This window comes from Ursus maritimus, unplaced genomic scaffold (assembly GCF_017311325.1).
Source record: "Ursus maritimus isolate PB19 unplaced genomic scaffold, ASM1731132v1 scaffold_19, whole genome shotgun sequence".
In the NCBI taxonomy this organism is placed as follows: domain Eukaryota; kingdom Metazoa; phylum Chordata; class Mammalia; order Carnivora; family Ursidae; genus Ursus; species Ursus maritimus.
In genome coordinates this window covers 40,511,462-40,527,254 of record NW_024424341.1, presented here as the reverse complement: position 1 = coordinate 40,527,254, position 15,793 = coordinate 40,511,462, and the positions used below count along the sequence as shown (strand labels likewise).

At 42.8% G+C, this 15,793-nt stretch overlaps 1 protein-coding gene across 1 annotated transcript in view; it reads right to left on the bottom strand.

Annotated features, from left to right (window-relative positions):
- The window catches only part of PDCD2L (programmed cell death 2 like), a 21,981-nt gene extending 10,353 nt beyond the window's left edge, over positions 1–11,628 (bottom strand). Inside the window, exons 1-6 of the mRNA XM_008709196.2 lie at positions 11,470–11,628; positions 11,190–11,356; positions 10,986–11,046; positions 9,430–9,803; positions 7,969–8,079; positions 3,710–3,858 (exon numbers count right to left, since the gene is read on the bottom strand). Coding sequence (XP_008707418.2) covers positions 3,710–3,858; positions 7,969–8,079; positions 9,430–9,803; positions 10,986–11,046; positions 11,190–11,356; positions 11,470–11,577 — 970 coding nt within the window. The 5' untranslated portion in view covers positions 11,578–11,628. The remainder of the gene's footprint in view (positions 1–3,709; positions 3,859–7,968; positions 8,080–9,429; positions 9,804–10,985; positions 11,047–11,189; positions 11,357–11,469) is intronic.
- Positions 11,629–15,793: the final 4,165 nt, after the last annotated feature.

Here is a 15,793-nt window from a genome sequence, read left to right as displayed (position 1 = left end):
AAAAAAAAAAAAAAAAAAAAAAAAAAAAGGACAAAGAAAGTTCTCAAATCAATGACCTAACTGTATTCCTTGAGGAACTAGAAAAAGACCACCAACCAACCAAAGCTAGCAGAAGAAAAAATAAAAGATAGAGTGGAGATTTAAAAAATGGACACTATAAAACAATAGAGAAAAATCTAGAAAGTCAACAAATCTTTATCTGGAATGAGTAAGAAAAAAAGAGAGAAGACTCAAGTTACCAAAATAAAAAATAAAGTAGGGACATTACTACTAATTTTACAGAAAAAAAGGATTATAAGAGAATACTATGAACAGTTGTCTAGCAACAAATCAGATAACCTAAATGAAATGGACAAACTACTAGAAACATGCAATCTACCAAAACTGACTCAAGAAATAGAAAACATGAATAGACCTGTAATTAGCAAGGAGATTAAACCAGTAATCAAAAACCACCCAACAACAAAAAAGCCAAGAACTAGACGGTTAACTAGTGAATATGACAAAACACTCAAAGAATACCAATCCTTCTTAAACTCTGCCAAAAAACTAAAGAGAAGGGAATGATTACTAACCCATTCTACAAGGCATTTTTTTTTTTTTAAGCAGGCATCTATGCCCAACATGGGGCTCAAATTCACAACCCCGAGATCGAGAGTTATATGTGGGGTGCCTAGGTGGCTCAGCTGGTTGAGTGTCCAACTCTTGATCTCAGCTCAGGTTTTGAGCTCATGGTCATGAGTTCAAGCCCCACCATTGGGCTCTGTGCTGCACATGGAGCCTGCTTTAAAAAAAAAAAAAAAGTAAATAAATAAATAAAGAGTTGCATGATCCATCAAATGGGCCACCCAGGTGCCCCAAGGAAAGCATTACTTAATACCAAGTCTAGACTAAGACACTACAAGAAAATTATAGACCAATATTCCTTATCAATATAAGATACAAGGATGCCTGGCTGGCTCAGTGGGTAAAGCATGTGGCTCTTAATCTCAGGGCTGTGAGTTCAAGCCCCACGATGATATAGAGATTGCTTAAATAATCTTAAAAAAAAAGAAAATAAATGTAAGATACAAAAATCCTCAACAAAATATTAGCGAACAAAATTCAAGAGCTTATTAAAAAGACTTATACACCAGGGTGCCTGGCTGGTTTAGTCAGTATGCAGGTGACTCTTGATCTCAGGGTTCTGAGCTTGAGTTCCATGTTGGGTGTAGAGATTACTTAAAAATAAAATCTTAAAAAAAAAAAAAGATTTATACACCATGATACAGTAAGATTTATCCCAACATGCAAAGGTGGTTAAATATACAAAAATCAATGTAATACACATTAAGAAAATGAACAGAATTGCATGATCACCCCAACTAATGCAGAAAAGGCATCTGACAAAAATCAACACCCTGAGTGATAAAAGTATCTCCATAAACAGAAGGGAAATTCCTCAGTCAGGAACAAGATTAGGATGCCCACTTTTGCTACTTCTAATCAACACAGAGGTTTTAGAGGAATAAAGCAAAAAAGAAAAAAAAAAATAAAAGGCAAAATTGGAAAGGAAGGCATAAAATGACCTACTGCAGATCATTTCATTTTATATGCAGAAAACCCGAACTATCCACGCGAAAACACGGGGTTTCATATATTTTTCCTATTGTGTCTATATTCTCCTTTGAAATCTCTGCCTTAGCCTTTATTTCTTCCTTTCTTTTGCTAGCTTTGGTTGGTTGGTGTTCTTTTTCAAGTTCCTTGCAGTATATGTTAGGTCACTGATTTGAGATCTTTCTTTGTTTTTAACATACGTGTTTTCAGCTCTTTTCTTTCAGCACTACTTTCATTGCCTCTCATAAATAAAATCAGCAAAGCTGCAGGATAAACAATCAACACCCCAAAATTAGTTGTATTTCTATACACTTGCAATGAACAATCCAAAAAGGAAATTAAAAAAATGAAATACTTAAGAATAAATTTAACCAAGGAGGCAAAACACTTGTACACTGAAAACTGTAAAACACTATTGAAGGAAATTAAAGACATAAATAAATGGAAAGATATCCAGGTTGATGAACTGGAATAATTAATATTAATATAACAGCTCAGTCAGAAGAGCATGCAACTCTATCTCAGGATTATGAGTTCGAGCCCTACACTGGGGGAGGGATTACTAAAAATAAATAAATAAACTTAAGGGCGCCTGGGTGGCTCAGTTGGTTGAGCATCCAACTCTTGATTTCAGCTCAGGTCATGATCTCAGGGTTGCGAGATCGAGCCCTGCTTTACGCCCAGTGTGGGGCTTGAACTCACGACAGAGCCAGCCAGGTGCCCCTATTACTTTTATTATAAAAACTTTTAGGGGCGCCTGGGTGGCTCAGTCGTTACGCGTCTGCCTTTGGCTCAAGGCGTGATCCCGGCGTTCTGGGATCGAGCCCCACGTCAGGCTCTTCTGCTGGGAGCCTGCTTCTTCCTCTCCCTCTTCCTCTCCACTCCAGGAATACCTCCCCCTGCTTGTGTTCCCTCTCTCACTGGCTGTCTCTCTCTGTCGAATAAATAAATAATCTTTAACCAAAAAAAAAAAACTTTTAATTTTTGTTTAAAAAGACCATATGATGATGGTAAAATAATAACTATAATCATGCAAGTTATTTAAAAAAAATTTAAGAGATTTTTTTATTTGAGAGAGAGAGAGAGCATGCGAGCACGAGCAGGGGGAACAGCAAAGGGACAAGCAGTCTCCCCACTGAGCACAGAGCCCAACTCGAGGCTCAATCCCAGGACCCTGATATCATGCCCAGAGCAAGTCAGACGCTTAATGAACTGAGCCAGCCAGACATCCCATAAAAGGTATTTTTTAAATTTTTAAGTAAGCTCTATGCCCAACATGGGGCTTAAACTCACAACTTCAAGATCAAGAGTCACTTGCTTTTCCAACTGAGCCAGCCAGGTGTCCTAAGTTATTTTTTTAAAACATTATTTATATTTTTTATTTTTTAAGGTTAAAGAAAATTTTTTTTTTTTTAGTATCTCTATACCCAACGTGGGTCTCAAACTCATGACCTTAAAACTGAGTCACATGCTCTTCCAACTGAGCCAGCCAGGTGCCCCTGTGATAGTTATTCCCCCTCTCCCTGCTCCCAGTATTTTCTTTAAATAATAATAAATTTTGGGGGCGCCTGGGTGGCTCAGTCGTTGGGCATCTGCCTTCGGCTCAGGCCACGACCCCAGAGCCCTGGGATCAAGCCCTGTGTTGGACTCCTCCACTGGGAGCCTGCTTCCTCCTCTCCCACTCCCCCTGCTTGTGTTCCCTCTCTCGCTATCTGTCTCTTTGTCAAATAAACAAACAGAATCTTTAAAAAATAAATAAATAATAAATTTTGACTATAACATTTAAGTTTTTAGGTTTTTTTGTTTTGTTTTTTAAGTAAACTCTACCCTCAATGTGGGCCTTGAACCCACAACCCTGAGATCAATAGTCACATGCTCCACCAACCTAGCCAGCCAGGGGTTCCTGATACGAAATCTGAAGGATAGAAAATAGCTCGGCCTTAAACCAACCAAATGGTATCAGTGTTAGTGTTGGATTATAAATTTCCCAAATTTTTGTAACATGCTTATATTTTATAAGTAAACAAAAATGAAATGATAGCCTTTCCTTTTAAAATAATTCCATATTAGTGCAATAAATCCACAAACTCAAATTAATAAAAGGGCTTATTACCTAAATTAGTGCTTCTGAGCATGCTGACCAGTGCTGGCATAAGCTGAAACTCAAATGTCCTTCGGACTCCACAATGGCTGCAGGCTGGGAGCTCAGTGACTTCTGATGTAGGGCAGGTCAAAAAGAGTGGTTCTCCACTCCAGGAATACCTACAGCAAGGAAATAAAGAATCCTGAAGGACCATACACAAGTCACATTCCAACATCAGAGACAATGCTTTGCAAACTTGGCCTCCTTCTTGAAGAATACCAGGAGCAAAACCAGAGAGCAAAGAAAATCCAAAGACCCAAACCTACTAGCAAGCCTGTGGAGCTCAGCGAGATACCTGACATCTTGTCAAGGCACCAAAGCCAATGCTGAACTGAGTCGAACTACGACTACAACAAAGTCCAGACTGAGCTCAACCACAGAGTAAGCAGATTGGACTTCCAACCTACTACCTTACAGGAAAAGGGGCACGCCCTTCTAAGGAATAAGTATTTACTTCAGTACCTACCATTCTTCAACATACGATCTCTGGTAAATAATAAAAAGAAATTAGGGGGCGCCTGGGTGGCACAGCGGTTAAGCGTCTGCCTTTGGCTCAGGGCGTGATCCCGGTGTTATGGGATGGAGCCCCACATCAGGCTCCTCCGCTATGAGCCTGCTTCTTTCTCTCCCACTCCCCCTGCTTGTGTTCCCTCTCTCGCTGGCTGTCTCTATCTCTGTCCAATAAATAAATAAAATCTTTAAAAAAATAAAAATAAAAATAAAAATAAATTAGATATACAAAACAGCAGAAAATTTATTTATTTATTGGAGAGAGAGTGTGTGCGTAAGCTGGAGGGATGGTGGGCAGAGGAAGAGGGAGAGAGAGAACCAGAACCCTAAGCAGGCGCCACACTCAGCACAGAGCCCAATGCAGGGCTCGGTCTCATGACCAGAGCCAAAATCAAGAGTCACACACTTAACTGAGCCACCCAGGTGCCCCAAGAGCAGCAGAAAAATTTAACCCACAAAGAAAGTTAATACAAGAATACCCACAGGGGCGCCTGGGTGGCTTAGTGGGTTAAGCATCTGCTTCAGCTCAGGTTATGATCTCAGGATCCTGGTATCGAGCCCCTCCTTGGGCTCCCTACTCAGCGGGGAGTCTGCATCCCCCTCTGCCTGCCGCTCCCCTGCTTGTACGCATACTCTCTCTCCAAGAAAGAAAATCTTAAAAAAAAAAAAAGTATACCCACAGACAAGATCATGGAGTTATCAGAAAAAGACTTTAAAATAAGATCTTAAACAAACAATAAAATATCAATAATAAACATATAAAAGAATCTAGCAGAAAAGGTAGACATGCATAAACAGATGAAGTTAGCACAGAAGTAGAAACTAAAAGACATTGAAAGAGGAATGCTAGCAATGAAAAATGCTGTAGCAGAGTAAAGAACTTCATTCAGGGGCACTGGGTGGCTCAGTTGGTTAAGCGTCTGCCTTCAGCTCAGGTCATGATCCCAAGGTGCTGGGATCGAGCCCCACATCAGGCTCTCTGCTCCGCGGGAAGCCTGCTTCTCCCTCTCCCTCTGTCTACGACTCTGCCTACTTGTGCTCTCCCTCTCTGTTGAATAAATAAATAAAATCTTTAAAAAGAAAAAACACACAAAACTTCATTCAATAAAGGTTAACAGCAGGTAGGAAACAACAACAACAAAAAATCTGTGAATCTGAGGAAAATAGAAATATCCAAAATGAAACAAAAAGTGAAAATAATTTAAAAAAAAAAACAGGGTCTTGAGGTGCCTGGGTGGCTCAGTCGTTAAACGTCTGCCTTTGCTCAGGGCGTGATCCCGGAGTTCTGGGATCGAGCCCTGCATTGGGCTCCTCCGCTGGGAGCCTGCTTCTTCCCCTCCCACTTCCCCTGCTTGTGTTCCCTCTCTCACTGGCTGTCTCTCTCTCTGTCAAATAAATAAATAAAATCTTTAAAAAAAGAAACAGGGTCTTTAAAAACCATGGGACAATTTCAATTTGTCTAAACATACAAGAAACTGGAGTCCTAGAAAAAGGCAAGAGAACCAAAGAAATATTTGAAGAGATAATGGCCAAAATTTTCCAAAATTCATGAACAGACATCAATGCAAAAATCCAAGAAGCTCAGCAAATCCCAAGCAGGATATACTAAAACATACAGTCACTAAAGTACATAATAGTTTAATTACATAAATACAACAAACAGAAGAAAAACAGTAAGAATTACAGCTAATTTCTAACAAACACTAAAGGCAACAAGTCAATGGAACAAAATCTTTCTAGTGTTGAATGGAAGACAAGTAAAAAATAAACTGTATATCCAATAAAATGTCTATCAAAAGAAATACAAATAAATACATTCGTAGACAAAACCTGTGTGGCTATCTCCAACAAACCCACATTTTATTTTTATTTTACTTAGTTACTTATTTATTTTTAAGTAGGCTCCACGCCCAATGCGGGGGTTGAATTCACAACCCTGAGATCAAGACCTGAGATCAACAGCTGGACACTCAACTGACTGAACCACCCACGTGCCCCTAAACTTGCATTGTAAAAAAAAAAAAAAAAAAAAAAAAAAAAAAAAGTCCTTCAGACTTAAAGGAAATGCCAGATGGAAGCTCAGCATGAAGGAAGGTAGAGCACCGAAAGGGTAAATGGGTGGATAAATATAAAAGACCTTCTTTATTTTTTTTTAAATTTTATTTATTTATTTGTCAGAGGGAGAGAGACAGAGCACAAGCAGGGGGAGAGGCAGGCAGAGGGAGAAGCGGGCTCCCTACTGAGCAAGGAGCCCGATGCAGGACTCAATCCCAGGACCCCAGAATCATGACCCGAGCCAAAGGCAGCTGCTTAATCAACTGAGCCACCTAGGGGTCCCATGTAAAAGACCTTCCGATCATTATTTTTATTATTTTTTAGAAGATTTCATTTTTTGTTTTAAGTAATCTCTACACCCACGTAGGGCCTGAACTCACAACCCTGAGATCAAGAGCCGCACACTCTACCAACTGAGCCAGGCGCCCCCAATCATTATTTTTAATTTTATTGTATATGTATATTATCCTTAAAAACTATTGATTATTTCAAGCAAAAATAATAACGTATTATTGGATACAGAGAAGTGAACATGTGAAAACAAGATCACAAAGGGCAGGGGAAAGGTAAACAGAATTCGGTGCTACGGTTCTCAGTTCAGAAAGCAGCAAACTACTGTGTGAAGGCAGACTAGTCAGCCACAGATGCACACTACCATCACTAAAGCAAACACTGTTTATGGCAACAGAAAAGACATAAAATCATCAACTAAAAGTATTCAATTCACTGAAAAGAAGGTTAAACAAAAGGGAAAAAGAGGGACAAAAAACTAAAAAGGAAAACAGCCAATACCAGAATGACAAAAGTAACCCACCACCACCAATAATTACATTAAATGGACTCAAGAACCTATGTAAAAAGCAAATAATCTGGATAAATTAAAGGCAAGACACATATATATAAGCTGTTTACAAAGTATACTTTAGATCTCACCTCACACTTGTCAGAACGGCAATTATCAAAAAGACAAGAAATAACAAGCGTTGGCGAGGATGTGGAGAAAAGGGAACCCATGGGTACTGTTCGTGGGAGTGTAAATTGGTGCAGCCACTGTGGAAAACAGTATGGAGGTCCCGCGAAAAATTAGAAAGAGCACGACCATATGATCCATTTCTGGGTATTTATTCAAAGCAGACAAAAGCACTAACTCAAAAAAGATACCTACCCTCATGTTCACTGCAGCAGTATTTAAATGGCCAAGACACGTAAGTAACCCGTGTCCCTCGACAGATAAATGGATAAAGAAACTGTGGCGTGTGTGTGTGTTGTGTGTATATATACATGTGCGCACAGATATATACATACAACACACAACAGAAGGAAATCTTGACGTTTGCCAACAGCATGGATGGGCCTCAAGGGCATAATGCTAAGTGAAATAAGTCAGACAGAGAAAGAAATCACTTACATGCAGGACCTAAAAAAACCAAAAAAAAAAAAAAAACCCCAAACTCATAGAGAAGAAATTGGTGGTTTCCAGAGACGAGGGATCAGGGGTAGGAGAAATAAGTAAACTGTTTGTTGTTTTTTTTTTTACTTTTTTAGTTTAAATAAATTAAAAAAAAAAAATCACTCTATATCTAAAGGAAGAGGCTGAAAGTAAAGAGTGTAAAAAATATCAACCATACAAAGATTAAACAAAAAAAAAGAAAATATGCCTTTACCTCAAAATCTGCTCCTGACAAGCAGCAATTCTCTTCATGAATTTGTAAAATATCTTATCTCCACTTTTAATTATGGTCTTCTCATATTTTTCAACACCATCACTAGAAAGACTAAAAGAAGAAAAGCAGAAAACACTTTTTCGTGTCTATATCCAGAGAACTACAATTTTTAAAAGAGCAAACAAAATAATGCACATAATTTAAAAATTATAAATTTAAGCGGTGCCTGGGTGGTGCAGTCAGTTAAGTGTCACACTCTTGGTTTCGGCTCAGGTCGTGGTCTCAGGGCTGTGGGATTGAGCCCCAGGTCAGCTCCGAGCTCAGCGCGGAGTCTGCTTGGGATTCTCTCTCTCCTTCTGCCCCTTCCTGTCTCACCTCGCTCACTCTAAACTAAAGAAATCTTTTTAAAAAATCATAAATTTAATACCTTGTAATATCTAACAGTAATCCCCTACCCACCTTTCTCCCAAGCCCTGCTCCCTAGCCATTTTCAACTCTGGGATAATTATGTGCAATTTTAAAAGTTCTTATGCCCATTGACTATCTCCATTTCTTTCCCCATTATGGATTATTTTTAAACACCAACCGGTCTGCAAGCACTCCAACATTATTCTGAAAAGCTTACAAAGGAAACGGCTCTGGTAAAGAACCAGGTCATCTCTCCAAATATCCTATTATAATTCTATTATAATAGCAAAAACGATCATTCTTATTTCTTTTTTTTTTTTTTTTAAGATTTTATTTATTTATTTGATGGAGAGAGAGACAGCCAGCGAGAGAGGGAACACAAGCAGGGGGAGTGGGAGAGGAAGAAGCAGGCTCCCAGCAGAAGAGCCAGATGCAGGGCTCGATCCCAGGACTCTGGGATCACGCCCTGAGCGAAGGCAGACGCTTAACGACTGAGCCACCCAGGCGCCCCCATTCTTATTTCTTTATGGGGCTTTGGTTTATAAAGCCTTTCAGGACCTATTGTCTCATGTGACTCCTAAAACCATATGATGAGAGAGACAACAGAGATATCAACACGACTCCCATTTCACTGGTGAGAGCTCGGGGCGGGTGTCTGACTCCTAAGCCAGGTCTGAAGCCATAGTCTACAGTCAAAACACAAATGGCATTTTTCTAACTTACCTGTCTGAGCCAATCGTTTAAAAACAGAAAATAAGGTTAAAGAGATAGTAAACACATGTTCTTCTGTAGCAGTTGTCACCCCTAACTCCTTTGCTCAGCTTCTTGAGGGTACTTAGAAACAGAGCAGTGTATTCAAGCTAACTCAAGGGTGGCTGGTAAGATTGCCTTGTCTCTATCTCCTTTCTCATCCAAGAGAAGCAAAGCAGAAAGGTCCTACACATACAAGTTCTGCCTGAAAAAGTCTCCCCAAGTACTAGAATCAAACCAAAGGGTACCTACTGTGGCAGCTTCCTGATCAAGTCCCCTCTCAGGCTCAGCACACATTCTCACCTTCGGGAAAGCAGCTGTTCCATATCCAATCCTTCTTTCTGTTGATATTCCCTCAGAAGGCTATGAGCGTGATCTAGACTGACAAAATCCCTGTAATCCTCCTCATCTACAACACCGATGTAGTAGGGCAGGAACTGTGGTACCACAGAAGGCAAGGCCATCTCTTCCCCAGGAGAAACAGGAGGAGCAGCGCCCAGAACGGTATCCTGCAGGTGGAGATCTTGGAGCTGGGCAGTACAGTCTATGTCTCTGGCATTGCTGGAATCATTTCCAAAATCCAAGGTAAGCTGTGGTGGTGGCACCTCCTCACTGCCACTTCCCCAGTCATCTGCACCTTCGCACCAATCCTCAGCTGCAAGGCCATTTTCCTGTTTCTAGAAGAATATCCAGTGAATGAAGCCAAGCACACTTGGATGATCTCACCTCTTTCCTTGGCTTGAGCTACCCATTCCTTCACCGTCCCGAGGAAGCCTTCACACTGGACCTTCCCCTCTTGCACACTCTGATTCAACCTCCGGAACCCCATACACTCAAAAGCATGTTGGAGGTAACAAAAATTCTCTTCCCTTTCCAGAGGCAGGGTGGCAAATGCAGTACAGTGGTTTCTTCAACCATCTACTCCAAACTCTCTCAGTTGTGCTGAAGGAGAGAACTACATTTCCCAGACTCCTTAGCACCTAGGGGTTCACATATGATCAAGGGCCCGCTAATCAGGTCCATTAGGGAGACACAAAGTTGAAACAGAATGAGGTGGAAAGAGAGGCCATGAAGCAAAATTCTGTAGATGGATATAAAGCAAGGACCTGGAGCCAAAAGATCTCACAAGGGCAGCTTCCAGTTCACCAGACCACATCTCAGCTTTCTGACTGCAGGTGCGGTAGGTGGTATAACAGCTCCTTGACAGGCCACTTCTGAGGTGTGGTTCTGGAGGTCATTCCTGGAGTGGCCCCCTCCAACCTACCCAGTGTTAGTAAAAACCTAATTCTAAGTCTGTCTCGGTTTTAAAAAGTCAGTGTTTTTCTATTATCTGCAACCCAACCCTGACAAATATAGGGAGACACCACGGTCTTCATCTTTTCATTCCTGGTACTGCTGGTACCCTGCGCAGCACACATTTAGAACTCAGTGTATACATAAGCAGACATTCACAGGCAGAATGAGACTGAATTTTGTTCTGCAGCTACCAACTTGCCCAACTTTTTGATTCAATAAATTCAGACTTTCTTCTTGTTTGTTATATACATGTACACATATCACAGGAACTGTTTACTATAAACCCATATATATGTATTACACACAACCACATATATGCATACATCCATACTTTTTCCCCAAACAGAAACATCAGCGAGTTATGTGCCTCGAGGCCTTCAGTGTATATTAAAAGAAAAAAACAAACAAAATCTTAAAGAGATCGTACTTCACAGTTCAGAAAAGTGCAAAAACCATTCCAACGTACTTCAAAAGTGCACGGCTGAAAGTTTATCTTAAACGATATTCGGGGAAATACCCTCAAACTACAGCAAGTCATAATATGCTGATCACAACCTGTTTACCTGAGCGTCCTGCGCCTCTCTCTCTCGGATCTGCAGGCACTGGGAACGGAACACTTTCCAGCTTCGGGGTAAAAAATAAATGGCAATGAGGCTGCAACGCTGACCACCAGCCAGGTGACGGGCCCTACCCGGAGTGGGCGGTGCCCCCCAGCTCCCGCCCACTCGGCATAAAACCCGGAGGCAGCTCGAAACCTCCCCGCCTACCTGCGCGTCCCGCCGCTGCCGCACGCGGGGAGGGGGCAAGCGAACACGTGCAGGAGCCGGTGAAACGGGGAGCCTTCCAGAGGGCAGTACACCTGAACGACCAGGGCAAGAGGCTGCCTGCAACGTTCACACACTGGCCTCGGCGCTGCTACCGCCGGCAGGGCGTCCTGAGGGCAGGGGAAGAGCTAAGACTCCGGCTCTGCTCCGGGACCTCTCCCACTCCCTCACCCCGTAGCCCTCATCAGCACCCGCCGACCCCAGCTCCGGCGCTCCACCTCACCGGAAGGCCGCCCAGCTTGCTAGCAGTCCAGGCGCCCGGCCCCGTGGGGCGGCCGTGCACCGCAGTGTCTCGAAGCCCGAGCAGCACCGGCTTCCGAAAAGCCGCCATGACGACGAGACACCCACGTGGAAAGGCGAACTACGGCAGCCGAGACAGTGGGCCTCTCCGCGCACGCGCACCGGCTACACCTGCGAGACGGCCCCGCCCCCTTATGATCCTTAGGAGGATTAGGTGCCCTGAGCTGCGCAGGCTACTGCCGGTGTTGTGGGCTCAAAATCCGGGAGCCCCAGACATTATGTGCGTCCGAATGCGCTGAGGTAGGAAATACGTATCATCTGGTATGAAGTAGTCTTGCCAAAAGATTTTACCTGAAGTGGAATAATAGTACTATCGTTAAGACAAAAAAAAGTTTAATTTTTACAGAGGAAATTATGGAGCGGGCCATGAGTTGACAACTGTTGAAATTTGGCGTCAGACACATAGAGATCTGTTACACAACTTGACTTTTTTATGTTTGGAATTTTCCGTAAGGGAAATTTTTTTTAATGCTGTGGCACAACCTAGGTGAATTCTGAAAACATGCTAAGTGAAAGAAGCCAGACACAGAAGGCCAAGTTCTGGAAAAGGTGAACTTCAAAGAAAGAAATCAGATCAATTGTTGCCAGGGTTTGGGTTCAGGCTGTAGGGATTGACCTCAAAGGGATGCCAGGAATCTACCTTTTCAGGTGATGAAAATGCTATAGATCTCAACTGTGGTGGTTATGTGACTTATACATTTGTCAAAACTCAAAACCGCACCCCAAAAGAAGGTGCGTTTTTCTGTATGTATATTACACCTCAATAAACCGGATTAAAAAAAAAAACAACATGTTGCAAAAGCACTATGCAGTCTTCATACTATAGTGTGCAGAGGAAATGTGGACTTTCAAGGACTGACACCTTCAAGCAGGGTATAAATGCCTCATGTTTGGCTCCAGCCCCAGCACAGACCTGGAAAGGAAACCAGTCAGCTACTGGTTTATTATCACTGCCAATCTGCTTTAAAAGCTTTAGAAGACACTCTGAAGTCTGACCTTGGTGTTCATTTCAGGTCTAGCCAAAGAGGCTGGATGACTTGACAGATACTTGTTATTTCAAGTGAGTTTTCCAGGATATATATTTTGCTTATGGCAAAAAGAAACAAACTTCAAAACTGGTATTTTTTTTTTTTTTAAGATTTTTTTTTTATTTATTTATTCGACAGAGATAGAGACAGCCAGCGAGAGAGGGAACACAAGCAGGGGGAGTGGGAGAGGAAGAAGCAGGCTCATAGCGGAGGAGCCTGATGTGGGGCTCGATCCCATAACGCTGGGATCACGCCCTGAGCCGAAGGCAGACGCTTAACTGCTGTGCCACCCAGGCGCCCCCAAAACTGGTATTCTTGCTATACCACAGCAAGACATCTTCCAGCAGTTACTGAGCTTTCTCCATCATCAGTCACCTGTTTACGTAACACTGACTACAAACCTTCGATCAAAGTGTGATCATAGGGGGCGCCTGGGTAGCGCAGTCGTTAAGCGTCTTTCTTCAGCTCAGGGCGTGATCCCGGCGTTCTGGGATGAGTCCCACATCAGGCTCCTCCGCTGGGAGCCTGCTTCTTCCTCTCCCACTCCCCTGCTGTGTTCCCTCTCTCGCTGGCTGTCTCTCTGTCACATAAATAAATAAATAATCTTTAAAAAAAAAAAAAAAGTGTGATCATAGCATGAACCCTTATTACTTAAGATGAATTTTTGGGCGCCTGGGTGGCTCAGTTGGTTAAGTGTCTGCCTTTGGCTCAGGTCATGATCCCAGGGTCCTGGGATCAAGCCCCACATTGGGCTCCCTGCTCAGCAGGCATTGTGCTTCTCCCTCTCCCACTCCCCCTGCTTGTCCTGTCAAATGGATAAATAAAATCTTTTTTTTTTTTAAATGAATTTTCAAGATGTTAATTGCTGCCCCATTCTGGAATTCCAGAGGCAATTTAATTATCAAATTTGAAACTGACGTTATTGTGGGGTCCTTGGAACAGTGTTAACAAAAGGGTAGTTGGGTGTGTGATTTGAAGCATTCCACTTAATGATTTTATAGGGTTTGGACTTCCCTGACAGACTCACACAAATCAAGTTGATAGTATTTATTTATGTGTATGTATGTAATCTCTGCCGACGTGGGGCTCGAATTCATGACCCAGAGATCAAAGGTCCCCATGCTTCACTGACTGAGCCCACAAGGCGCTCCTGGTTTGTATTTATTTGAGGAAGTGCAGAATGAAGACGTTGAAGTCCACTTGAATCTCACACTGAAGAGCTGTTCATGATGGTTAATTTTATGTACCAACTGGGCTAGGAGGTGCCCAGACAGCTGGTAAAACGTTACGTCTGGCATTGTCTGTGAGGCTGTTTCCAGAAAAGAATAGCATTTGCATCAGTAGACTGAGTAAAGAAGATCTGCCCTCACCAGCATGGGTGGGCCTCACCCAGTCTGTTGAGGGCCCTAAGAGAACAAAAAGGCAGAGGAAGGGTGAATTCTCTTTCTTCTTGAGCTGGGACATTGATCTTCTCCTGCCCTCAGACATCAGATCCTGGTTCTCAGGCCTTCGGACTCAGACTGAAAACCTATACCTGCCCCGGTTTTCCTGGTTCTCCAGCTTGTGGTAAACAGCATATTGTGGGACTTGTCACTTCCATCATCACATTTGCCAATTCCCATAATACATCTCACCTCGCATATATCTACATCCTACTGGATATATTTCTCTGGAGAACCCTAAATAATACACAGTTCAAGAACTCACAACCACTGGCAGCCATAGGACAAGGCAAAGCCACAAGGGAGGGTAGTGGTGGCGATGTGGGGAGGAGAGCAAGACAGGGCCCAGGGACATGTGGCCATTTGACATGTGCAAGTTCTTCCTGCATAAAGCAAGACAGGGGACATGGCAGCTGGCCTAGAGGAGCAGTGGTCCCACTCCTAAGAGATCCTTCATGTGAAGCCAGGTTAGCCTGAGGGGTTCTGCCACCTAGAATTTTTCTCTCTACAGCCTTTTTTTGTGCTTGCTCTTTTGTAATAGAGGAGGTACCTCTGATGGGAAAAGACCTTCACTTTTCATCAGCTACATTAAGAAAGCAGGTGGGCTGGGATGCCTGAGTGGCGCAATCAGCGTCCGCCTCTTGGTTTCGGCTCAGGTTGTGATCTCAGGGTCATGAGATCGAGCCCTGCGTTGGGCTCCGTGAGCATGGAGTCTGCTTGAGTTTCTCTCTCCCCCTTTCCCTCTGCCCCTCCTGCTCTCTAAAATAAATAAATCTTTATAAAAAAATAAATAGATGTAGTAAAGAAAGAAGGTGGGTTAGCAAGAGCCTCAACAGAGCCTGACTGTCTAAAAGCATCTTTGTATCACCTCTACCAAAGTGAGAAGTGGGCATTCACTTTTGGAATTAAAAACAAACAACAGAGAAGGGCTAACAATTTCTGAGTATTATTTTAAGCAGACATTTGCACCTGTATGATCACTTTCTGTAATTAGGACATTTCTTCCTTTGAACTTCCATGGGTGCATTTTGCCTTCTCCTTATGGGAGTAAAAATACAAATCCCGGCTTTCCTTGTCTTGAGGAAGGCACATGACCGAGTCAGAGTACTACCCACAAGTGGGCGACCCAGGAGAGAATGGGGTGAAGGCTGCTGTGATGAAAGGGTCGGGGGCAGCAGGGCTTTGTAAAAGGGCAGCAGTCTTCCTATCCAGATTCTGTGTCATGACCTAGGGTGTAGATCCTGGAAACTCAGCCTCTAGTCTGCCCGTCAATTCTGCTCGACTTTTTTTAAATAAAATTCACTTTCTGCCTAGTTGGCCAAAAATATTACTTAGTATATTGAATAGAAGCTAAAAGGGCGGTTTGTTCAAAATCCTTTTTTCCCCAGTGTTTGTCTTATAAAAGGAGAGAATTACCTGAGCATCTGGCCAGAAGACAATCGTCACCCTTGATCCAAACTCGGTATTCACCCAAAACAGACATAATCTGCAGCTTTTTAGAACTATGCGGTGAACAAAAGTATGCAATTCCTCCAAAGTCACGGAGGCGAGGCGTGAACAAAGGAGAGAGGATTTGCTTACAGAAGCCAAGCTGCCCCTATGACTTTGATTGTGCCCCATCCCCCTCCACTCTCTTCTCAAGGGACCGTCCTCCACTCTGGACCTACTCACCACTTACAGTCAAGCCTCAACCAGGCAAGGCACATCACTCCTACTGGGCACCTAACTCCTGTGTACAGCACCACTTCTGGAGACGAGAAGAGGCTCAGCCTACACC